Consider the following 25,518-nt stretch of genomic DNA (forward strand, 5'->3'; position numbering starts at 1 on the left):
AAAACAAAACAAAACAAAACAAAACAAAACAAAACAAAACAAAACAAAACAAAACAAAACAAAAAAAACAAAACTTAAAAAGAAGCAATCCTTTCACTGTAAAGGATCACTATCAACAAAAACTGGAATTCTGTGTGCCCAGACTTTTGCATCACTATCACATATGTAACTACAAATGAGGGGCAAAACATATTTGTATGAATTTAAAAAAAAGGTGGCTGGGTATTCAATTATGTATTCAGCTACATTTTCAATATGTATCAGGAACTACACGGCTATAAGTCAATATGAGTAAAAACAATCATGGTATCTAAAGACTGAACTTGCTACAAGTATAAACAACATGTTCCAGAGCTTGAAATGTATTACCCACGGTATCTAGTAAATAATCATACTATCCAGTAAATGTTGGAAATGATTCCATCTCTCATTTCTGCAAGATTCAGTATTATCTAGTAGTGCAGACAGATTGCAGTCCACATATGGCAGATTTTGAGTAAATAAATCTGCCATTTAAAAATCAGTACTGAATATGAATAGAATTGGGCATAGCCATGACAACATTAGGGATGTCATTGCTGAAAATTTCTGGTAAGTTAACCAATTATATTACATGCATGCACCCGTATAGTACATAAAGGCAAGGATATAAGGATCATATTGACTCTTTTTTTTTAAATGTTTTTTACTTATTTTTGAGAGACACACACACAGAATGTGAGCAAGGGAGGGGCAGAGAGAGGGAGACACAGAATCCAAAGCAGACTCCAGGTAGCGAGCTGTCAGCATAAGCCCGACGTGGGCCTTGAACTCACGAACTGTGAGATCATGACCTGAGCTGAACGCTTAACCGACTGAGCCACCCAGGCACTCCAAGGATCTTATTGACGCTTAAGGTGACAAACAAACTGTTATGGAATACCAAGATCCAAAAACTAACCAAAAAATCCCAAACAAGGTGCAGGGTACAATAGTCATGAGCTTCTCAAGAGCTCATTTTATCTTAAATAGGAATGAAAGAAAACTTGAACCAGAGGAGTTATAGTCTAATGTGAAACAACAAGGGACAAATTTAAAACGATGATTTTCCATGTTCCTGTGTTAGGTAGAATGGGTGGTAAGAGACCGACATCTGCTCTGTTTGCTAAGCATAGCATCAAAGTGGCAAACTCATTAAGCTAGTGGTTAAGTTAGCGACGTTGAAGAATGAAAAGCAAATCGATCGGCTGTGGGATGGGGCCTCTCACCTCTTGCCTGTCGTCCGGGCCCACAGCCCTCCTGGGCTCCAGGGCTGTCCTGTTGCACACTCCAAGGGACTAACTGGCACCTGCGCCATTTGTGAGTCTTCCACCTACAAGAGGAGAACAGAAGCCTCACACAGAGGAAGCAAACACACAAGGCGAACCAGAGACCTATGGTGGCACGGAAACATGACTCCGAGCGCTGCAAAGGGGAATTTATTTCAATATGTTCAGTCCTATGTAAGTGTAGTTTAGATCTCTATCAAGACACAGAAAAAAGGAGCATTAACTATAAAAGTACTTTCTATGGCAGTGGAGACAAGAGTCCGTCATGGTCGCTTTCTACAGAAATGAACTCTATCCATGCGCTTATTAGCCTTTTGTTAAAAAAGTGAAGTACAGTTAATACTTCTTACATTAGTTTCAAGTACAACCGCATTTAGCCTTTTTATTGATTAGGACTGGCATCAGTGTAAGCTACAGTACTAGAAGTGATGCATCCCATTTAAATAAGTTATGTTTATTTTAGGAAAAGTTTTCAATTAGCAATAATCGCGCCTCGGGTAAACCTCATTGGCTACGATACTACCACTGCGCAAAGCTAGGTTATGTTTATTTTATATTCAAGTTATGAAACTGTATTCAGGTCAGGAGCCTTTTATCATTTGGTTAACAATGTAGGTGTAAATCAGAAACTGCGATTACAATACATTTTACAAAAACAAATCCCCCAAAGAAATAAGTTTGGGCTGAGAGTTGTCAGGCAGTGTTCATAGTAAACATGTGATTATACCGTCTGTCATATCAGCATTAAATACAGGTAAATTAAGAGGGCAGACTTGCCATCAGATACACCTTAAGTTAGTTTTGATCACACCTTCTATCAATTAATGCCCTAATGCTTCATTTGTCATCAGATTGCAACGATATACCGCTTAAAGTTTCAATTAGGTGCCTTCTTTTCATAGTTATGGGGAAAATTTTCCCTAATAATTATCAACATGATGATAAACAGCTTGAATCACCTTAGTTTTCCTTGAGGTGGCCACAAATGAACAGAACAGACACCTTGTTAGCATCACTGAAATAAATATGTCATTTTGTAAGCCAGAATGCCAGCACATATGAGGAACAGGTGCTCTTTCGAGCCAGGGGAAGCATGCTTAGACTATTTATTCCTCTATCTGGAATGGAACTGCTTTTGTGTTTCATAATTATTAACCATTTTCTGAATTTCTTTAAACATTTTTAAAAATGTTTATTATTTGTATGTGAGAGAGGGAGAGAGAGACAGAGCACAAGTAGGGGAAGGGCAGAGAGAAAGGGAGACACAGAATCCGAAGCAGGCTCCCGGCTCTGAGCTGTCAGCACAGAGCCCCCCACGCGGGGCTTGAACTCACATGCTATGAGATCATGAGCTGAGCCAAAGTCGGGCGCTCAACAGACTGAGCCACCCAGGTGCCCCCACTTTTCTGAATTTCTTATAGTTTATATCAACATAAGGAACTTCCCCAATTCCCCGGAGCTAGTGATACAGTTTGGAAACGTACACAAGCGTTTGTCTCCCTGGAGATAATTCCAGTGGTGGAGCAGCAACTTTAAAGAGGCAAGAGATGGCACGCACAGCCATACATCATACAGACTCCACTGAGCCTGGGGAACAGCGCTGGCTTCCTTCTCTCATCGTCGAACAGAAAATGGTCTTGTAGTGTGTGCTCAGTGCACAGCTTACAACGGTTTTGTTTAGAACTCTATTACCTGTAGCTCTGGCACACTTGAGGGGCCTCACAGGCTCTCTCTTCGTAGAGCGGGTCCGTGCAGTCCCTGCCTCCATTGGCTGGCAGCTGAATGATGACCCGGTGCCTAGCCTGCTTCTTGACTCCGGAGTCCCCTGGAAGGAAGCAGCTTTTTAACTGCTGTACTCTGCACTGACAAACAATATCCAAATAGCAGCCTGTGTGAAGACATTACATGGATTCCAGCTATATATGCTTTGGCATCTGTGAATGAGCGGCCTCATCCACTCTAATTATTTCCTAACTTCTCCAGACTCTTATGCTGAACACCTGATCAATTTATATCCCCAAAATGTGAAGAAGAGAGAAAACAGTTGCATAGTCAACTAGCCTTCCTGATGTGCAGACACAAAGTAAATGCTCTTTTATATATTTCCTTCCCCTTGAGAAATATGACAGATCTAATTAATTTATTTTCCTCTACCTAAAGTTTATTTTTATGCCATTTCACATAGTCCTGATTACCACATGGGACTCATACAGTCCTGATGAATCTTTCTTAGGAGACTATATTCAATGTTTTAATGTGAAATTTTATTTCTTTGTTATTCACTTAATTTGAAATGCATACCTCATAAATTATTCTAGTCATTTATTATTCATGTTAAACAGTCTAAGATCTTCAATTCAGGTCACATTCTAAACATCAGGACTGTAACTAGTGAAATGAAAGTGGTTTCCTAGAAGCAGAATTTTTACAGAAGCATTCAAAATAGTAATTACTGTAAGTAAATAAATCCAAATTACATTTTAAAAAACCAATGGAAATAATTAAGATTTACCTTCAATGAAGATATCAGCTTGACAGTATTACTGATATAAAGATGTCCAAATATTTTTGTATTTGAAACAGATAAGGTATAAGACTTGTCAACTTTAATAAAAGATATTCCAATTTACAATATATACCCTTTAAGGATGGATGGCCACATGGCACAATTTTACTTAGAATTGTAAATTCTTTTTTTTTTTTTATAATTTTTTTTTTCAACGTTTATTTATTTTTGGGACAGAGAGAGACAGAGCATGAACGGGGGAGGGGCAGACAGAGAGGGAGACAGAGAATCGGAAACAGGCTCCAGGCTCCGAGCCATCAGCCCAGAGCCTGACGCGGGGCTCGAACTCACGGACCGCGAGATCGTGACCGGGCTGAAGTCAAACGCTTAACCGACTGTGCCACCCAGGCGCCCCTAGAATTGTAAATTCTTAAGTAAATTGTAAATTACTTAAAAGAATTCCCTAAAGAATTATGTTAATAGAGCTCCCCGATGCATTTACATTTTTTGCAAGATCATTAAATATTTCATATGCAGTTATAGGAACAGAAAAATTTAGAAAGGTTAGCAGTCCCTAACAATGGATGGTTAGTAAAAAAAAAATTAAATGAGGGGCACCTGGGTGGCTCAGTTGGTTAAGTGTCAGACTCTTGATTTTGGCTCAGGTCATGATCTCATGTTTCATGAGACTGAACCCCACGATGGGCTGACAGTATGGAGCCTGCTTGGGATTCTCTCTCTCCTCTCATTGCCCCTACCTGGCTCTCTCAGTGTCTCTCTCTCTTTCTCTCTCCCTCTCAAAGACAAACTTTAAAAAATCTTTCAAGACGTTAAATGAAACATTCTTAAAGTAACTGAGTCAGTAGAAAAATATGATGTGACAATCAGAACTTTCCTATAAGGGACATCTTTTCTCATGAAGCTGGGGTATCCCTGAACATGGGACTCTCAGCAGTGTGGACTGATAATTTCCATATTAGATGGGAGGATGAATCAGATTAATGATTCCTAAATGTCTATGTAGAATAGTTTCTTTCAAAACATTAAAAAGGAAAACCAAAACAGATTTCTCAGCCAAAACCCAGAACTACTAAACCAGAATCTTTGTGAGCTGGGTTTGGGGATCTGATTTTTACAAAGCTTTCCAGGGAATTATGATGAAGAGCCAGGTTTGAGATCTACTAGAATAGATGACCCTGTATGTCACATACCAATTTAAGATTCTAGGGTTCACATGTGCCTTTTTAGGATTATTCCCATTGTGGGGGGAAACCTGTACTATGAATAATCAGAATACTACAGGTAATAAAGCAGGGAATTAGGGGCTGGAGGTAGTGGGTAGTAGAGAACTGAAGTATTTGAAAAAATTGTCACAGACTTTTTAACATAATAATAGCAGTTTGAGTGTCAGTTGCAACTTTTACATATTAAATATAATTTATCTAGGAAAGATCTAAGAAATGCCAATGGGACGGAGTTTTAATAAAATTGCTAATGCTGCCTCCATCCATTATGTTGTCCAGTGGCCCCTATTTTAAGGTCCAGGTAATAAATTCTTCTAATAATACGGAGCTAGGAAAAATTTTGTTTCCTTTGACAATCTATTAAGAATCTTACATGCTTCAACTTTTTGCTTTGTTCACCAGAATCTCAGGGCTACTTTTCTCCTCAATTGCAGGAGCTCACCTTAACTTTGACTTTATAGTACAATTTTTCTCTTCCTCTCCCCTCTCCAACTCCATTTACTACCTTCTTTTACACTTTCTATTATTTTTCTTTTTCTTTTTTTTTTTTTTTTTAGTGTTATGATCTGTCATATAAACTAAATAACCATTCTTATCATTTGTTTAGCATTGGGGGAAGAAGGGAGGTGTTTGTTGAACAAGGAAAAAAGGGAGAGAACACAGAGGAGCAGGTCTTCGTTTCCCAGGTGGTCAAGATTCTTAGAGTCAATAACTCACCAGCCTTTCCCTGCCTGCAGGTAGACAACAGACATGGAATCGAGACCCAGGGATCTGGAGCCTGGAGGAGATGACGAGTTCAGCATCACTGGCACTTTATACAGTAAAGCTCCTGGTCACTATCTGTCTAGATATCGCAGGGGACATAGGCAGGGCTGTTCAGATTTGAGAAGCAGCAGTTACTGTTTCAATCCTACTTCATTTTTTGACTTGAAAGGAAATTTTTCACTCCAGGTACAACTCTGAAACATTCTACTGCCTTTTCATCACAACATCCACGGGCTTGTATTTGATATATAAGATCACGGTAACTCTTTCCACTTCCACAATTGATTCCACAATGGCAATCCCTTTATTCTTTAAAGAAGTTCAAATACCTTAACCTTGTGCAACCCACAGAACAGACTGTGAGCTGATGAAAGCAGAACATTCCAAAGCTGTAACACCTGCGGAGGAAGTTTAATGGGTTTACACAGGAAGTGTCATGACATCCATGTTTCTATCCACTGGGAGGTTCACTTCTTAGATGTCAGTTAGGAAATTACTTGTATACTCAAAGAAACAGCACTGTGGAACTCAGCCACGTTACAGAGTCCTCAGATCAGAATGCAGACAAAAGAAGAGCTACAGCACATGTTTAAAAGAAAAGTGGAAGGTTTCTCACTGATAACTTGAACCGACAAACTCGGAATTTTACAACCTTCATAGTTCCCTGCACATCTTTACACCCAATTTATTCTATGTGGTTGACAGACATGTATTGTTTCCATTTATATTTTAATAAATATTTGCTGAATGAGCAAACACATTTATTTCACTTCTCGACTGGAGTATAAGTTAGTGTCCTCTATCTCTTTTCACCCACTTCCTCATAGTAGGACGCACATGGGTATGAAGTCTGTGCACTGAGGATCAATAAAATATAAGGGATTGTTTTGTTTACTGGAAGTGATAAACATGGGGAAAACAAAGAAATATTCCTGTAGTGTTTATACTTGAAAATATATATCTAGGATAGGAATAGGAAAAAAAGATTATACCTTCAGAAAACAATTATGTGATAATGATGGTCATGAGGGACACAGACTCAAAGGGCATGCAATCTCTCATGTAGTTACGTCAATTTACAGATTTTAAGACAGTCAAGATACATTTCACCAGAGAAATTACTTGATGGGAGGACTTAAAGGGCAGGTAAAACTAAGATTTAAACTGGAAGTGAGATGGATGGCAGGCTGAGCAGCACAGTGCTAGGAAATTGAAAGGGAAAGGTTTCATGCAAGAAGCAAAATATAACAGTAGTTTTCACATCTTTGGGATAATTCTAGTGCTGTACTGCTTAAGGGCATCAAGATGGGATAGATACTTCTGCAATATCCCTTCTCGCTCTCAAGTCAATAAATGCAGTTAGAAACCAAGGATTTGAACAGTGAAATGTATTATTTCATCAAAAGTAATGATACTTTTAAGATTATAGTTGTCAACAATTTATATGCATAAATGTTTCCTATTTTTTTAGGAAAGTCCTTTGTAAAAATTTGTAAAAATCTGGGACAAGTTAACAAGGGCATGGGTTTGAGGATTAAAATTACTCTCTACTCAATACTGATCTTTATCAGCATTGATTTTTCAACACATATCTTGAGAGAGGCTGAATAACATTTGAAATAATTCTTCTTGTTCTTCCTGTAATACTAGGCTTTTCTATTCTGTCTTTTGCAAGACTATAGTGTAATTTTACCTCTTTACAGTGATTTTTTAAAGGAGGAGCTCTCCATTTTCATAAGTTCAAAACTCTAATAAGATTTAGACTTTACCTGAAGAATTAAATTTAAAAGAACCACTCTATCTTGAATTAGTTTTCTATTGCTATGATGTATCCTTGGACACTGACCTTTGTTTACCATTATTTATTTATTAAAAAAAATTTAATGTTTATTCATTTTGGGGGAGAGGGAGGGGCGGAGAGAGAGGGAAGGAGACACAGAATCCAAACAAAGCAGGATCCAGGCTCTGAGCTGTCACGGCTGGGCTTGAACTCACCAGCTCTGAGATCAGGACCTGAGCTGAAATCAGACACTTAACCAACTGAGCCACCCAGGCGCCCCAACTCTGTTTACCAGTTTTAATTGTGTGCAGAAGTCGGTGTTATTTCAATGAAGCTGAGATTGTTCCCATTTCATACCAAATAATGAAAAAATAAACTAACCACATGTCATTGCTTTTTTTTATTGTCCTTAGAACAAAAGGCTACTTTTCTATAACACCATTGTATCATTATTATCAGTTGTTACAGCAGTCCACAGGCAAAAAAAAAAAAAAAAAAAAAAGAAAAGAAAAGAAAAGGCTTCTCCAGGAGCACAAAGCATCTTGGCAGTGTTGTCCAACAGCAACCCCCTCTCCCACACCCTAGTCTTTATTTCCTCATTACACAATTAGAGCTATTCTTTTTAAGTCTGAGTGCCTAAGTTCAGGGTTTCTGAAAGTCTTTTGTTAGAGGAGATTCAATACAGAGCTTCCAAAGAGAACAAACAGGGCTGATCTCCTGCTCCTGCTGAGATGACCTATGCTCAACCAAACACAGCCCTGCCTCTCAGAGAGCCTCTTGCTCCTCACAGGACAGTAGATTTCTGAGCTGGCATTCGTGTACTCCTTGGCAATCACTACCCAGGAGCTCCAGGGTAGAAGAGCATCCCAGTGGCACCGTGCATTTTATTTACAGCAGCTACTAAACCCTTCAAGAGACCAGCCCAACTAAACTCATTATATGTCACCTGTCACTCACCACAGAAACTAGCATCCCTGCTAGCACCTGCTCCTGCCACCCCTGCATGCCTTCCATCATCAACTGAACCCACAGCACTCCCTATAACCCGATTTTCAGTTTCTCATTTTGTTCCATCCTCTCTCTAATCCTTCCACCTTGACACCCATAGAATACACGGCCTTTCATCTTCTATGTCTCGGAAATTTTCCTTCATATTTTTTGCCAATGGAAGCTGATTCTAGTCATTTCCATCTTCTCCGTTGATCTTTAAAAATCTCCAACTCTTCTGTCATCAACTTGACCATCAGCTATCCACCTGGTAGCAGCCAGCTACCAACATCTCACTAGTTAACAACTTTAGAATGTCCCTCCTTGTAATATCTTCTCTTCCTACTCCTGGCACCACTTGGGTGGCTTTGGTATTCACATGGTTATTCCATGCAAGGCACTGCGCTCTGAATCACTGTACCTCCTCACCTTCAGTGGCCTTTTCCTCCATTTCAAATCAAACACTAGCTCCTTCTGTTCATCCCTTGATGCTATTATTATTAGTACTTACGCACTCTCATCATTAAACATCTTACTTTCTGGACACTCCTCCTAATCTTCCAGTTAAATGGCTTCAGGTCTCATCTTACTCAAATTCCTCAAACACAATTGAGACTGCCAGTCCACTTTCCTTCTCACTCTTTCATTATCTACCATTCCCTTCATGACCTCACTTCCATCCCAAACCAACTTAGATTCTATACCCCACTATTACAAGAAATCCTCCCTTGAAAACATCCTTGACTCCCTGTTCCTCTCTTTTTTTCTTGTTCTCTCCTGGGAAAGCCCCAACTCTAATCAAAAGCAAATATTTTGTCACACTTTTTCTGCACTAACACGGCTGGAGAAACAATGCCAACTGTGTTGAGCAATCCCCTTTTAAAGACATAACTCAATGGGTGTTACATGTTGCCTAGAATTAATTTAATGGAATATTTCATTTTTTTCAACTTTATTTTCTTGAAATACTTTAGAGCATTTCAACTTTTATTTTAAAATACTTAATATAAGGAAATATTTCATATATGCAAAAGGCAAAGGTTTTTCCATCTTCAGATATTTCACTTAAAAATGTGAGATTTGTGTTAGGTTTCAATTATATGATTATAAATGTAACCAAAAATATTTTGGGATTATTATTAAATGGCTTTATTTCATACTAACATGAACTTTAAGTATAACAACATTAAGCATAGAATTTGAAAGTACATGAATTTCATGTAATAAATAACCTTTTTTATTGTAGGGATGAATATCAAGTAATAAATTATTTAATAGTAAACAAATAATTACCAAAGAAATACTGACTGATAAGAAAGCACAATTCTGTTGCTGCTTATGACCAAACCAAATGATTTCATCTTATTTAGAGTTTAAGAAAATAAGAGAAGAAAATCCGGAAAAACTTTCAGTGACACTGGTTTATTACTAAGTTGAATACCATTAACATTATTTTAAAAACATTAATGCTTGGGGGTGCCTGGGTGGCTCAGTCAGTTAAGTGTCTGACTTCAGCTCAGGTCATGATCTCAGTTTTGTGAATTTGAACCCCATGCCGGGCCCCACATCAGGCTCTGTGGTGGTGACAATTCAGAGCCTGGAGCCTGCTTCACATTCTGTGTCTCACTTTCTCTGCCCCTCCACCGCTCAGACTCTGTCTCTCAAAAATAAACAAACATTAAAAATTTTTTTTTAAAAACATTAATGCTTATAACTTTTTGCATCAAAAACTGTTTAGATGTCTTAAAAGACTTAAAATAAAAATTTTGTATTCTTTCTCACTTTATGGTTTAATTTTATTTGATATTTTCAAGGGTACCAAATATTTTTTTAAAAGCATAAAATGGAACTTATGTTTTAACTGTATAAAATGACAATCACACTCTAAAAATAATCCATTATTAAATTTATAATCTCATATAATTTATTACAATTTAAATAATTTTCAACAATTTACAGTAGTTGTTAATCTAGAAGTTGACTCAATCTCTTTAGTAAGAGTCAAGAAGCATAAATAAATAAAAGCATGAAAGAAATTTAAGAAAAACTATCTATTTGTTGGGAGAGTAAAATAAAACAATAGGAGACCGTTTCAGTGCCTGGGTGGCTCAGATGGTTGAGCATCTGACTTCAACTGAAGTCATGATCTCATATGAGTTTGAGCCCTGTGTCGGGTTCTATGCTGACAGCTCAGAGCCTGGTGACTGCTCCGAATTCAGTGCCTTTGTCTCTTTCTCTCTCTTTGCCCCTTCCCTGCTCATGTTCTGTCTCTCCCTTTCTCAAAAATAAACATTTGAAAAAAAGTTTTTTTTAAATAGGAGACAGTGTCACTTGTGACACTGAGAGAAAATTTGCTCAAGTATTGCATAAGTCAACTGGAGGATAATGAAATCTTTCTCAGCAGCAACAAGAAAGGACCCCATCCTGGAGAGTAAAGAATGATCAAAGTGTCTGCCATGATACTGAAAGAGTCTCTGTAAGTAATAAAAGCAAAACCAAACCGAACTGGGAACAAATCCTCATCTTGTAAAAAGGCCTCGTACTATGGTAAGTATTGGAAGAGGTACAATCTGGCCCTTTTTCTCTTTCCTTTATTCTCATCCTGGAAGGGGGGGAGGGTGTCACATAATTGAATCTGTATTAGTACTGATAAGATTTCCAACCCTCTTACTGACAAGAAATAGGTAGCCAGGGGCCCAGACCCACGATACAAAACAGATGAACATAGGGGAAGGGAAGCAAAAATAATATAAAAATAAGGGAGGGGGACAAAAAATAAGAGACTCTTAAACACAGAGAACAAACTAAAGGTTGCTGGAGAGTTTTGGGTGGGGGTGGATGGCCAAATGGGCAAGGGACATTGAGGAAGACATTGGTTGGGAGGAGCAGTGTGTGTTATACATAGGAGATGAATCACTGGATTCTAGTCCTGAAATCATTATTGCACTATATGCTAAGTAACTTGGATGTTAAAAGAATGAAAGAAAGAAAGAAAGAAAGAAAGAAAGAAAGAAAGAAAGAAAGAAAGAAAGAAAGAAATATGGAGGGACACTACACATTCTTTTGGAATTAATGTTAAAGGAAATCTTATTAATATGATAAAGCCTATAATTCTTTCATTTTGATGCAGATCATAGATGTGCAGTTTTGCTCTCTAAGACTTCTGATCGATTTCTTGGGTGTTCAGAAAAATTTGATATTTATCTAGCTGTGCTTGAGGGAGGAGTCAAGGTTAGGGTCTCCCTACTCCGCCGCCATCTTAACCCTCCTCTCAAAAGCATCTCTTATTGTGACTTACATCGAAGAGTCTTAAATCGGTTTTTGTTATAAAATTCATTTGTTTGATTCTTTAAAGTTGTATTATCTTCTAGAAGGAAACTAGAATTTTACGACATTCATGACAAACCAGGATTACATGGCCTCATATAAGAATTATAAATATTGCTCATCTAGAAGAACTTGGAGGTCCTGCCTGGTGAGTGGGTTTTCTAGGTAGGTAGACTTCACAACTCTAGCTCATCATACCTTCTTTACATGAGGAGGGGCACGATGTCCAGTCACTATATGGTGTCACAATACAGTCCTTCCTACAAGGAAGCAGACAGGGTCTCACTGTTTCAGGTCGAAGGCTTTCAGGACACCTAGAAAATGCAGAGGGAAATTACTAGGCCTCTTTAGTAACCCAGAAAACTACGTAATTTGATGTTTTTAAGTCTTTCATTGCTAAAATTGCTAAAGAGTCACTAATCTATATTATTTAAATTCCAGGAGCCAGTCTGATTTTGATAAGAACTATATAACTAGATTATTTCTTCCAAACTAGACCTCAAAAAGTTCTCAAGGCAGGATATATAAATTTAATAATAGTAATCGTGCTATTAGAACAAAATATAATTTACCTTATCCCCTTATAATAATCTTTCTATTAAAAAATATTTTCTAACGTGCTCTATAAGAAATTTATGGGAATTCAAATTACCAATTTAAGAACTAATTCTACATCTTTGTATAGGTAAATAAGCTTATTGCTGATTATGTTTCCAGGTTATTCTATGTTTTATTTTCACAAAATATGTGTAGCATAAATTTATAATGGAGTATATTCAATACATAGTGCATGCTCAAAAATGATACTATATTTACAGCTATATATTTCATAATAATAACAAAATAATAAAAGTGTACAGATCATTAGGATAGGCAGTTTTTTCCTTTAGTCCTGGTTTCATTTAGTATCTCTATTCTAAAGAATTATGGAATTTTAAATATTTTTATAAGTTACAATATGTTTTGGACCAAAAGAGTAAATATAAATAAATCAAAGATAGCCGATCAATTTAAAGAAAAATAAAACACCATTCTTGACAAATTATAGTAAAATTAATCATCTTAAAAAATACAGTAAAAATATTTATTATGGACATGAGAAAGATGATGATCCAATATACTAAAATGTCTTTTTTTTTTTGAAATGTCTTACTTTATATAAGCTTTTGCACTTTTTATAAGATAACTTTAGGAAGGTGATGTAAGAGTTTTAAGTATACTTTTATGTATACTTAAATGATTTTTCAATTTCCCAATTCTTCTCTGTATCTTCAAGATCTGATTCTACTATTGGTGGTCAAATGTTGATCACTAGCATTAACACTGGAAGAAGAGGTAAATTAAGGACAACACAACATAATAGCATAAATCGTATGACTAAAAGTAACTTCCTGTTCTGATTCCTAAGAAGTTATCTTTTGATGTCATATAAATCTTTGACAAAGAAGCTAAGAGGCAGAGAAGAAATAAACTGAACAACTAGTATTACTGTTGCTGGAATAACTTGGCAAATTAGTGAAAAATGGGATTTAAAAATACTCCCTACGGGAGAAGCCAAATTTTCTGTAGGTCAGGATAAATTATCTTTTAACAAGTAAGTTAATCAGGATTTCAGAACTGAAGTATGAGTGAAAAAATACCAACATCATTAATCTCCTTCCCATAATTTCTTTATTGCACTTTGCTGACAGTTCACTTTTTATATCACTGTATTATAATAATTTATCTACGTATCCCATCTCATACATAAATATTATGTTCTATTCAATTATACAGATATATGCTTTCCCCTTTCACTCTGTAACACTAGGGTTTATTTGGAAGTGGATTTAAAAATTATATATGACTCCACATTTCAAAAAAAATAATCTCCTTGTTGAGGATAACCTTGAATTTTCATTAAAAAAATGTCTATTTATTTATTTTTGAGACAGAGAGACAGAGAGAGCATAAGCAAGGAGATGCAGAGAGAGAGGGAGACAGAGAATCCAGTACAGAGCCTGATGTGGGACTTGAACTTGTGAGTCATGAGATCATGACCTGAGCAAAATCAAGAGTTAGATGCTTAACTGACTGAGCCACCCAGAAGCCCCAACCTTGGATTTTCCTAATTGCTATGACTACTCAAAGTCATGGACAACAAAGAAGTTTAGATGGGAGTCATAGAAGTTAATGAATTGTTACAATTGAGATTATAAATCACTAGAATTTTAATTTAACCTGCATTCTTAGGAAACAGTATATGGCAAAACCCCACCTATGATACTGCTAATTCTTTTGAAATTATGCAATTATTGATTAGTATTTTTGGGAGCACTCCTTTGCAATGAAGCAATTTTACAACTCTAATAGTAAGAGAACAGGGGCGTCTGGATGGCTCAGTCAGTTAAGCTGCTGACTCTTATTTCAGCTCAGGTCATGATCTTGTGGTGTGGTTTGTGAGTTCTAGCCCCTCTTGGATCCTCTCTCTCCCTCTCTCTCTGCCCCTCCCCAACTTGCATGCATGCTCTCTCTCTCCCTCTCCCTCTCTCTCCTCAAAAATAAACATTAAAAAAAAAAATAATGGGAGAGCATTACTCAGTTGTGAGCTCTTCAAATTTTAGCCCTTTTATAAATCAATGGAATTTACAGTGTTATCGTTGACAACCTCCAAAATTCTGTTTTAGTTTAAAAATATCCACAGCAAGATACTTGGCTAACTGTGGAGAACAAAATTACTAACAACAAAGCCGTTAAATGAACACACAAAGATAAATTATACAGCCTAGATTACATCCAATAAAATGAATTCAGACTTCCTTTGGTGAAGCAATTGGTTCAGTCAACATGCTTCTTTTCTCCTTTGTACTGTTTGTATTTAGTGTTTGTGGTTTAAATCAAGGAATTGATTTCCCCCCAAATCTTATTCAAGGTCAAATTAAACAGATGTGATAGGAGTTGAAGTTTGTTACTCTGAGGATAGATAAGATCAATAACATTGATTTTACCATTGCAGAGTAATCTGTTTTATTAAGAGGAGTTTAAAACAATGTTTTTATTTGCATTTTTGTTTCAAATGCCTTGCACTGAAAAGCATTCATTGAATTTAATCTAGCTTTTAGGGATAAAGGCAGTAACATTTTCTTTCGAATTCACAGCATTTGCTTAATTTTTCAGAACTTTAATGGCAAAGTAAGTGCATTTAATTTAACAAATCTATACACGTATCCAGGTCATTGAATAAAGGCTGCAAGGGCAAAGCAAATTTTTAATGGATTATTGTGGTGGTTTGACATGGGGCTACAGGATACCCTTCCTATTGAATGATTTAATGACATTAATCCATCAGGCTCTTTCACACGTAAGTTTATATGCATGTATATTAGTGCTTGGCAAAAACAGTTTGGAACTTGTATAAGCGAGGAAAATATCAACAGCAATGTTTGCAAAGTGATTAACAGTAGAATAGGAACAGAGTGAGCTTACTCATAGCAGATTGGCATGATAGCCCTCAATCCTGTGCCCGGTTGCTCAGGTTATATCCCTGGGCAGGGAATATTTCTATCTTCATACTTGTCCCAGCAAGACCCAGAATCCTCAGGATTTGGCATTTCTGCCCCTACTGTTACTGCCAGATAATTTTAATATGCTGCATGTTAACTTCCTGGGTTAGATTCATCACAACTTTAGCGTTATTTCTATTAAAATATTGGTTTGGGGCTACCAATTAAGGATGCGGAACAGGTTCTCAATTTATTCAAGTCTTCCTGGCCTATCTTTTCTAATATTTCAGAATATCAAATTACATAGTCAAATAAAGTATGGGGCAAAAATATCCTTAATGTCTGGAATCCTGGCCAGGTAAAAACAACTCCTAATAGGAATATTATTTATGCCCTAAAGTTTTTCATACATCAGGTACACTATTATCATTTCCTTAAAACACACTAGGAAGGATCTCAAATTTTTAAGAGAAAATAATACTTTCTAAGATTGAGTGCTCACATGACTATTTTTTGCATTAAATCCTTTCAATAAACATTGAAAACTAAGGCCAGAATCAGTTAAGTAGCATGCTGAAGGTGACACATCACAGTTATGCACCTGGACAAGTATTTGGAAATTATGGACATTTTAATACCAATGCAAAATTGACTGGTTTTACTTTGCGTGTTTCATATGGCTAAGAAGATATGAATTCTAAAAGATTTATGCTAAGTCTCAACAGATAAAAGTGTTTTTTTCCCCTTAAAGGGATACGTTTTTAGAACTGACTTATTAATTTTCCCAAATTGATTAGCTCAGTTATGCCATGACACGTTTCTTCATTTTATATCTTGCACAAGGTAGGTATACTATGTCAACTCTCTAGTTCTTTGTCCTCTCTCTCTAGCAAATTGCTTGCCTGGTTATTATACTACTTGTAACCACAGTGAGAAACGGATGGTTTTTCTACTTATCATAACACGCATCCTATCCCAAGGCTCTCTCTTAGAAGTAAATGGCTTATTCATTTAACCATTAAAAGATGTAATAAGTTTGGCCTCAGTATTTTTGATATAGTATTTTCCAGGGGAAATGAAAGGCAGATCATAGAATGCTACAGCCCAATTAAACTAGATCGGCAGACTCCACAGCCTACGGGTACATGGGAGGTCATGGATCATCTGCACTGTTAGGACTTCATATACGGTCATTATCGATCAGCCAGGCCCAGAGCAAGCACTTCCCTCACTGCCTCACTAGCTTCATAAAAGGAGAAAGCGCTACTAGAAAAATGAAAGTAGATAGCACAGAGAAATACTTCTACGGAATTCATAGATCCCAGGCACAAGATTCCGGAGCCGTTAGAACTTTGTTAGTGGCTGACGTTCAAAACAAACAAATCTTACTCTTGAGGACAGGTGTGACAAGCATCAAAATGCTCCATTTCATGAAGCAAGTGAAGCCTGAGCCAATCCCCTGCATGGTTGACCACAGTATTTACTGCTGTCATTCTGAAGCCCTTACTTTTTTGGTCCCACTTGGCCCACATTGACCCGCACACAGATGACTTTTCTCGTCTGCATGCCCACGGAGCAAGAGGCCTCCCCATTCCAAGTTGTAGTTGTGTTGAAGGACGATACGGAAGTGTCCTCGATGCACTGGCCCCAGGGGCCAGTCTGCCAGTGGTACACAGTACAGGGATGCTCATTACAGCTGCGTACCTCTTGTAGAGCACTGCTATTTGGACAGTGAACTCCACCTATAAAAATGAACAAAGAGGATTAGATATGGTGCTAACAGGAAACTTACTGTTCTCTCTCTTTTGGAATTAACGATAACAATGATACCCGCCATTTATTAGCACATAGCCTGTGACCAGCATGCTGCTAGGAAGGCAAATTACATATTAATCTTACGTCATTTGGCATCCTCCAGGTTAAAATTTAAGCTATACAGTATACATGGTATTTGCCTGGGGGGGGGGGGAACTATGGAGCACCTTAAAGAGAGAGGCCATTGTTCTCCAGAGAAGCTGAAAATGAGGTACAAATGGACCCTATGGATTGCTGGCCCAGGGAAATGTGGGCACTGAGACTCTGTGCATGGTGAAAACCCAATGTGTTCTCAAATGTTATCTTCCAAATTGAAAATCTTAAATATGTGTTTTGAAGTATTGCTTCTTTTAATACATTAGGCATTTGGGCAATTAGAAACAGGTTTTTTTGTGTGTTTTTTTGTTTCTTTCTTTTTTTTTTTTTTATCAGTTGATGCTGTCTGATCTTCTACAGCATTACTGGGAAAGCCATGTAGTAATGATAGTACCATATTTATTGAAATCTAAGATGTCACTGGCTGAGAGATATACCATCATTTTATTCCTCAAAGAAAGAGCAATGGCTACAAGTTAAACTATGATACATTGCTTTCTTTTCAATCCTATTTTTTACTGATGCTTATTGAAATCCATTTGTATGATTTATTTACATTTAAAAAAATATATCACTTGATTGCATACATTAAAAGGGAAGACATTCCTCAATCTCATTTTCAGAGTCCAAATCTCTTGAGTCACTTTTTAACTCACATGAATCAAAGTTTGTTCTCCTATACAGAACCATCATCCTGTTTCAAAAGTGTTGATGATGTAGGATTTCTTTAAAAAGAGTACTCCCTGTTGTTTCCAGGTCTTTCTTCCCATCTCTAAGTTTTGATGCTGTTGCATTCTTAACTGCACCAGAAGTTGTCAACAAAAGATTTAAGCAAGCAACGAAGAATGGTTCTTTGCTGTTTTTATTTTTAGCAGACATATCATGGAATTGCTATTGTCACCAGGAATAACAACACAATTCACATGTACTAGCAATGACAACTATGTTATAACTTCTGTCTGGCTATAGTGGTTTTAAAACGCATCCATTGTAAGATGTAATAATTACAGAGATAATAAAAGGTAAAAGGGATACGTCTTTTAATCAACAGAATATGGTGTGAAGTTATCATTTTGGAACCATTTTTTATGTGCTAGCCTTGTTATAAGTACTCTGTATGTGGGACATTATTTTATACCCCAAACTGCCTGACAAGTTAAAAATTATAAGGCGAATGAACTAATGCAACTTAAATGACGTAACAGTAACAGTTAAGAATTTATGGAGCTCAGTGTCTTACCACTATGCTATTTATAATGCCAATTATAAAAATAAAAAGCTTTGTTAAAATAAAAACTCGTTAAAAGCAGAGTCGGGGAGCAATTTATTGCTTACTTTATTGACAATTTAATCAATTTGAACTTATGTAGCCTCTGAATTTTATTTTAGGGGCAGAAAATACCTGGTTGTTAAATAAGAAAAGGTGATTCAATAGCTAGTGATCCTAACAGGGAAGACAACTCCAAAATTTGAGATGTGGGTAAAAGTCATAAACAAAACCACACTCCGAGATGATCTTCATTTATCACTTCACTTATAATTAAGGGCATCCCTCTAATTCAGCAAATAAATCGGTAGGCAGTTTATATGAGAATTTAACTGCAATTCAGAATCATTTATACAGTGGTGAGCATGGGATCAACATCAGAATGAAGTAGCATTTCGTTAATGTCCCTGCTTCATGATGGTGAAAACATCTGTCACAGATCATAGCCTATCCTCCATCACACAGCTCAGTGACCCTGGCAGCCTCTGAAAAGAAGTTTAGGATTTGAATAGGAATGGATTCTAAAACATACTAATTGGATCGGGGAGAAGTAAATGAGCACTCTTATTACCCATTCCCTGAGGCTCTAGATTTATCCAATCTTCTCTCTCAGACAAACACATGCTAATTATAAACATTCATATGCACATTTTAGGCAACCATTTTAACCATACCTTAAATTTAATAGTGAAATTATTGATCTACAAAAAAAGTGTTTCTTTACTTACCTCATTTTTACTGTGAGTGTACGTATGCTGTTTAAACTGTGATTCTAAAACTCCTCAGTTGTTTTTGACATTGGAATTGACTGGCTGGCTTTGGAACAAATGATAAGAAAAAAACTTCTACAACATCAGTGTAACGTGTTGAGGAACTGCAAGATGGTTGTTAAGTTTACAGACATAAAGGCTATTTATTTTCTTGCCCCAGTCCACATTAAAGCCACATCAGCAGCTTTGGACTGGTGTCAGGATACTCGCACAGATAAGCCCCAATGTGTTCTTAATTAGAATGACGATACGGGAATTTTGAAAGCATGGCTTGGGGTAATCAGTCATTGCGGCATCCGTTCTGTTGTTTTGGGAATAATTTTATGGTAGAAAAATTGATAGATATAATGTTGAATTTATTTATTATTTATGGGAAGATCTAATTCCAGACACGTGGGAATATTTCCATAGTACTGGGGAAATTATAAAATGTCACCCATGACAAAATTAGTGATAAATGGTATTCTTAAAAAAATCCTCTTATACATAAAAATATATGCTTCATACTAATGTGACTATTTAGGCTTTTTATCATTCTGGCAAGTGGACAGACTTTATATTACTCTGATGAAATTCTACTGTATAAAGAAATGTCCATGCTCATATAAAAACACCAACTACTATTTGCGAAACGTCTCTAACAAATGAAAAAGTAACTTTTCCTCCCCACATCAAGTCCCTAAAAGCTGTGTTAACATACATTTGAACAGAGCTATGGTGTTCCTGGGTTTCTGGCTCTGACATTGAAGTTCTTACAATTTAAATGGCTGAAAAGACTGAAAAGATAAAGGAACCGTGTTCGAAACATTAATACAAGTGTATTGAGCGTTATAGTAGGCAATGTTTATGTCCAGCGCTTCAAGAGATACCTAGCAGGGTTATAAATAGTTTTTGCTGCTCTCAAGAATCTTATAATGCAGTGGGGGAAAGTAGTAGGCATAGGCAAACACACAAATGGGTATAATTTTAGTCAGAATATAGTAATAATGTTAAAAGACGTAGTATAATTGGGATTCAAAAGTATAGATTCCATTAGTTTTGGGGTGACTAAAAAATGCCTCAGGTAGAAGGCAATGAGATGAGTTTTGAAGGAGTGGGATTTTGACAAGCAGAGTTCTGGGAAGGGAGAGAAAAAAAGGGAAAATTTTATTGAGGCAGAAGAAAAAATAAAAGGCAAGGCATACAGGCAGATATGATTTTGGGAATTTGCAATATTGATACCGTCCATTAGGGTGCAAAGTTCACACAGAGAAGGAACTGGCAGTCAGGATAAGGAAGTGGACCGGTTCCTGCTAAGTGGCTATTAGTGTACTATGAATTATAGCTTTAAAGTGCTCGTAGTTTTTACTGCTTATTGCAGCCCCAAACCCTTTGACAGCCGACCACCTCTAAGTGAAAAGCACATTGGCAGTGGCATGATTTCGGGGAACTGAAATGGAAGAATGTTAGCCAGAGAGAACCTCAGAAGATTCTGCTGTAGCACACCATCTCTACTCCTTTTCCCCTTTGTTTTTCCTTGCAGAAAGAGATAGAAGACTTCCCACCATGGATTCTGCATAAATCTTGTTTGGTGGTTATGGAGGGACAGACGACTCCTGTTTCAAAGTCTAGAATGGGAGGGTGAGGAAGCGACAGCACTTTTACCTAGAAGGCAGAATTATGTGTGGATATACCTAGATAATGGATCCTGAGTTCTTCAGATTTGTCCAGGAATAAAAACGCTCCCTGGCCCTTAGGATTAAAAGCTTTTAACTGTGAAAACCCCAAGTTAAAATATAAACATTCCTCTACCCAATGTTTTGTACTTTAAAATACAATTTTTGAAGACTGCTAATTATTTGTGAAAAAAATTGGCACAACTCTATTTTAATTTGCATCTATTCTCTGTATGTTTAAAGCAGGTGTAAATACACACTAAAATTTGGCTGATGAAATTATCATATCAGGTCATTTTGAACTTTGCAAAAAAAAAAAAGCTCATTTCTTGCTGTGTAAGGATAATTAACTATATAATGAGACTTAAGTTGTTATCATACTCAGTGGAAAACATTTTGAAAATCATGTTTTCTTTTAAGCTAAGTTTATTAAGAGATCTGCAACATGGGTTCAAAAAATTCGGAAGGCTACAAATCTAACATCAATTTTTAATTTATTATTCCAATTCAACATACTATTAGTTATATTAAAAATATGCCAGGATGAAGTGTTAAAATATTGCTTCCTTTTAGATCTTTCCACATCATTTTTTTTTCAGGGCTAAGTGCATCAGCACTTTTATCCCCTCACTGGGTGGCTAGGCCTAAGACACCAACGAATGACTCTATAAAACTCAGAGGAAACCAGGAGCTAGTGCAAGTCCAGGGAAAAGGGTCAAGGTCACATCGAATGGTCACTGCTATCAAAACAACCCTGGTTGTACACTTTGGCTACCACCTTGTGGTCAGCAAACCAGCGCATGTTGAGGGCCTGGATGGCCTTGTGAGCCAAAGAGGCAATGGAAAACTCCAGAAAAATCTTGGCATGATCTCTGCATCCTCTTCCTTGCATAATTTTAAAGAAGCTTTGGGACCCACCCAAATATACAGTTTATCCAATATAAGGAAGATTTTTACCTCAAGGTATCATACAAATCTAAAAAAGAAATTCCAATTTTATTTAACCAGAAGTCAAGGCTTAGGAAGCTACACACACACACACACACACACACACACACACACACACACACTTATTTTTTTAAGTTGAAAAAAATATTTTTATTTTCTTCAGTATATTAACTACCTACCTCTAGTTGCTACCATTTGTATTTGCTTTCCAAATGACATTTGGATAAGAATCATTTTATGACAATTTTTGTGTATTGCCGATAATAGGTTACAAAGTGTTCCTCAAGACATGCACACATCATAAGAAGACAAAGTAAATCAAGGGTAAGACCAGGAGCTAGCACTCCTTTTTCTAGCACACAGGATTATATTCCCGGCCCACCCTGCCATGATTGAAATGAGGTTCAACTTCAAGCTGTGATTATATGATTTGCTTTGCCAATCAAATGGCAGTAGAAATGATATGTCACTTCTGGATGGAAGAATTTAATGCTGATGTTCTGAAAGCAGCAGAGAGACTCTTCAACTCTTCTTCCACTGGCATGGGGATGAAGACGTAGGTCTTCATATGGAGGTTCAACACTCCAATGCAGACTGTCTTAGCAACTTACCCAGCACCACAGCAAAATTCCCATAAGGGAAAAATAATTTCTCTTTGAAGGTTTTGAGCTTCTCAGCTGTTTGTTACTGCAACACAACTTGGGCTGCTCTAATTAATACAAGAGGTTGTGTAGTCTTCAGCATATAATGTTTAACAGTGAAGTTATGACTGAGGTAAATAAAAATGTATCTTTTATTTTGTGAAGCAGCATTTATTTTGTAAATCCAGATAAATACTTTGCACACAGATTTGTGTGTAAATCTGGATAGATACTTTGCACATGGATTTGCACAGAAGTTATTTCACTAGAAAACTATATGTCTAAGCATGCAATATATAATTTTAATAATGTGACTTTTCCCTTATTGTTATCATAGTAATATTCTGATTTAGAAAATGAAGAAAATTCATGACACTTACAAAACATTAATTCTTGGGGAATAACAGAAAGACCTACTTTTGTGTAAAATTATAAAGGGTTTCCTACTTAGCAGGGAAACACATTTTAAAACTTCGTGCAAACAAAGTTCTTAAATAATTTCAAAAATAGCTCAAAATTATGAGACTTTTTGTGAAATAGAAAATATGTTTCAGTATCTAGCAAATAATCGGTACTAAATAGTTTTTGAAGGACAGATTCATTAAATACCTCATATAATTATACAAGTTTCTGTAGCTGTTATTAACAGAGACAAACATCAGCAGATTCCCTACTGACAGTTTCCTCTATGGTTTCCACGTAAAATTATGTTTTGAATTCATGCCTTTATGATTTACTCTATAAACATCTATAATTTTCCAGCACAGCTTGCTTATGACACAGCTACTAGACTTAATTAAAAATTATTGAAGTCTCACCCTTTCAAACTAAGAAGATGATACATACCAAAGAGCAATCATAAATTTCTGCCTTTAAAGCATTTCATGACCTTTCAGTGTGAAGCATCATGTCTATGGAAATAATGATCTGGTGAGTTCTGCAAGCATGGCAAAATCTCTGCCATGTGACTCACGGGGCAAAAAGTCACTCATTACTAGTCACACAGCAAGTGTCTGCAGAGTATAATAGATTTATAGGAAGCACAGTGACCACAGATCTAATTCTAATGAAGTCCAAGACATAATCTGAGCTGATAGAGTTTGAAGTCCGAATATAATCTATACAAGGTTAGAGTTATTGTTTGACAAGACAAGGAATATGACTTTCTAAAAGGTTCTATCTTTTTGTTTGGTTCCATGATACACTATTTTAGGGGGTTGCAAACAGTTAAATTTATATTAAGGTAACTGGAAAAGGTTTTTGGACACTTTAAAGACAATTATAAATTTTGCTATGGGTTGACTGTGTCAAACATGCTAAATTTTTCTCTCATGTCTTAAGACCAAGGTAGTTATATTTTTGCATAGCTATTATATTCACAGACAGCAAGTTTGGCCAAAGGAAAACACCGTCAGGTTTCCATCACGAAAATGTTTCACGAATACAAAAATAAAACTGGCAGCATAAAAATTCCTCCCCAATCTATTATTTGGGGATATACACCCAGAGAAACACATGCATGCTACAAATAGAAATCATTATTTACATGTGCTAAATGGGAAAGAGGAGAAGACTCATTCAGCTTGATAATGTTTCAATAATATGTGCCTATATTCTTGAGACAGAACATGCCTTAATGTGATAGAACTTGATGACTTCTATGTTTTCCTTACTCCTATGATATTCTCAAGAATGGCAACATTAAGTATAACATATCACCCAGTCACACAGAGGCCGAATTAGCATTTGGATGTAAGCCTGAGAGACAATTACCAAGAGCCTTGTATTTCTCTACAATAAAGCTTATACAAGTCACGTATGAATTTATGACACAGCATATTTTATTTCCCCAGTAGGATGAGGTGATTAAGGAGCAGCATATTTTAAAAATGAACACAATCAGGGGGACCTGGGTTGTTCAGTCAGTTAAGCGTCTGACTTTGCCTCAGGTCATGATCTCACGGTTTGTGAGTTCGAGCCCCGTGTCAGTCTCTGTGCTGACAGTTCAGAGCCTGGAGGCTGCCTGCTTCCATCCTGTCTCCCTCTCTCTCTCTGCCCCTCACCCACTTGTGCTTTCTCTTTCTCTCTCAAAAATAAAATAAACATAAAACAATTGTTTTTTAAATGAACACAGTCTACATATATGAGACTTCTGGATCTTAGAACCTATGTTCAGTAACCTGAATGGCAGATAATACATGTAATTTTCAGTCAACCAATAGCTGTGCTAGTGTTTCTCTAAAAACAAACAAACATAAAAACCAAATGATAAAAATCCCACCTTTACTATTGAACATATATGCCTATTTATGAGAAGGTAGAATGAGATTTCAAAAGCAAAAACTGACTACTGAAATAGAGAAAAATAAACCTGACATCTGGAATTTGGGAAGCCTCTTTCAGACTTCTTCCCAGGTTTACCATTTAAACTGGAAAGCAATTATTAGGAGGGTAGAAAGGCAATGTGAGTTTACTTTTAAGAGTCTTTCTTCTTTTAATAAGGATCTATTTTCAAGATTAACTTTGGGGAATGGGAGTAAGTTGCTAAATATGTTAACAGATATTAAATTTCCTTGATTTCTGGGATTCTGGAAGTAGATCTCCGGAAGATTTTTGTAGAGCATCACCTCAACCAGGGAAGACAAAAAAAAAGGGTGGGGGGGGCACTCCAACTTTTGGAAGGAATCCAAATCCCTCGTGAAGCTGGTGGCCAACCTTACCTTCATCACCGGCATAGGCCAGAATAGATCGTGCTCGTATCTGTTTCCCTTCTGTGGTTTTCCCCGAGCAGGTGTGTGAGCAGGAGGACCACGCAGACCACATGCTGAGCACACAGTCCTTTGGGCATGGGGCATAACAGGCCACAGGGATGGGGAAGATGGCATCTCTACACAGCTGTCTGTCAACTTCTTCTCCTGGGGAAGACAT

At 36.8% G+C, this 25,518-nt stretch overlaps 1 protein-coding gene and 1 pseudogene across 1 annotated transcript; both read right to left on the bottom strand.

Annotated features, from left to right (window-relative positions):
* Positions 1-902: 902 nt before the first annotated feature.
* LOC121026797 (thrombospondin type-1 domain-containing protein 7A-like) lies at positions 903-25,518 on the bottom strand. The gene is made up of 5 exons (XM_040469583.1): positions 25,311-25,518; positions 16,906-17,140; positions 12,115-12,230; positions 3,000-3,132; positions 903-1,351 (listed from the first exon to the last, which is right to left on the bottom strand). Exons 1-5 carry the CDS (start codon positions 25,516-25,518, stop codon positions 1,186-1,188), a joined length of 858 nt encoding a protein of 285 aa, XP_040325517.1. The 3' UTR covers positions 903-1,185.
* LOC121026798 (uncharacterized) lies at positions 1,713-1,844 on the bottom strand (annotated as a pseudogene).

This window comes from Herpailurus yagouaroundi, unplaced genomic scaffold (assembly GCF_014898765.1).
Source record: "Herpailurus yagouaroundi ecotype Mexico unplaced genomic scaffold, PumYag 162488, whole genome shotgun sequence".
Classification (NCBI taxonomy): Eukaryota; Metazoa; Chordata; class Mammalia; order Carnivora; family Felidae; genus Herpailurus; species Herpailurus yagouaroundi.

What these genes read in the sequence shown, in the direction of transcription:
- LOC121026797 (XM_040469583.1), bottom strand. Translation starts at nt 25,518, where the DNA reads ATGTCTTCCCCAGGAGAAGAAGTTGACAGACAGCTGTGTAGAGATGCC. An exon ending in GGCCTATGCCGGTGATGAAG is followed by an intron (nt 17,141 to 25,310) that starts GTAAGGTTGGCC and finishes TCATTTTTATAG; the next exon opens with GTGGAGTTCACTGTCCAAAT. An exon ending in CAAGTGTGCCAGAGCTACAG is followed by an intron (nt 1,352 to 2,999) that starts GTAATAGAGTTC and finishes CTCCTCTTGTAG; the next exon opens with GTGGAAGACTCACAAATGGC.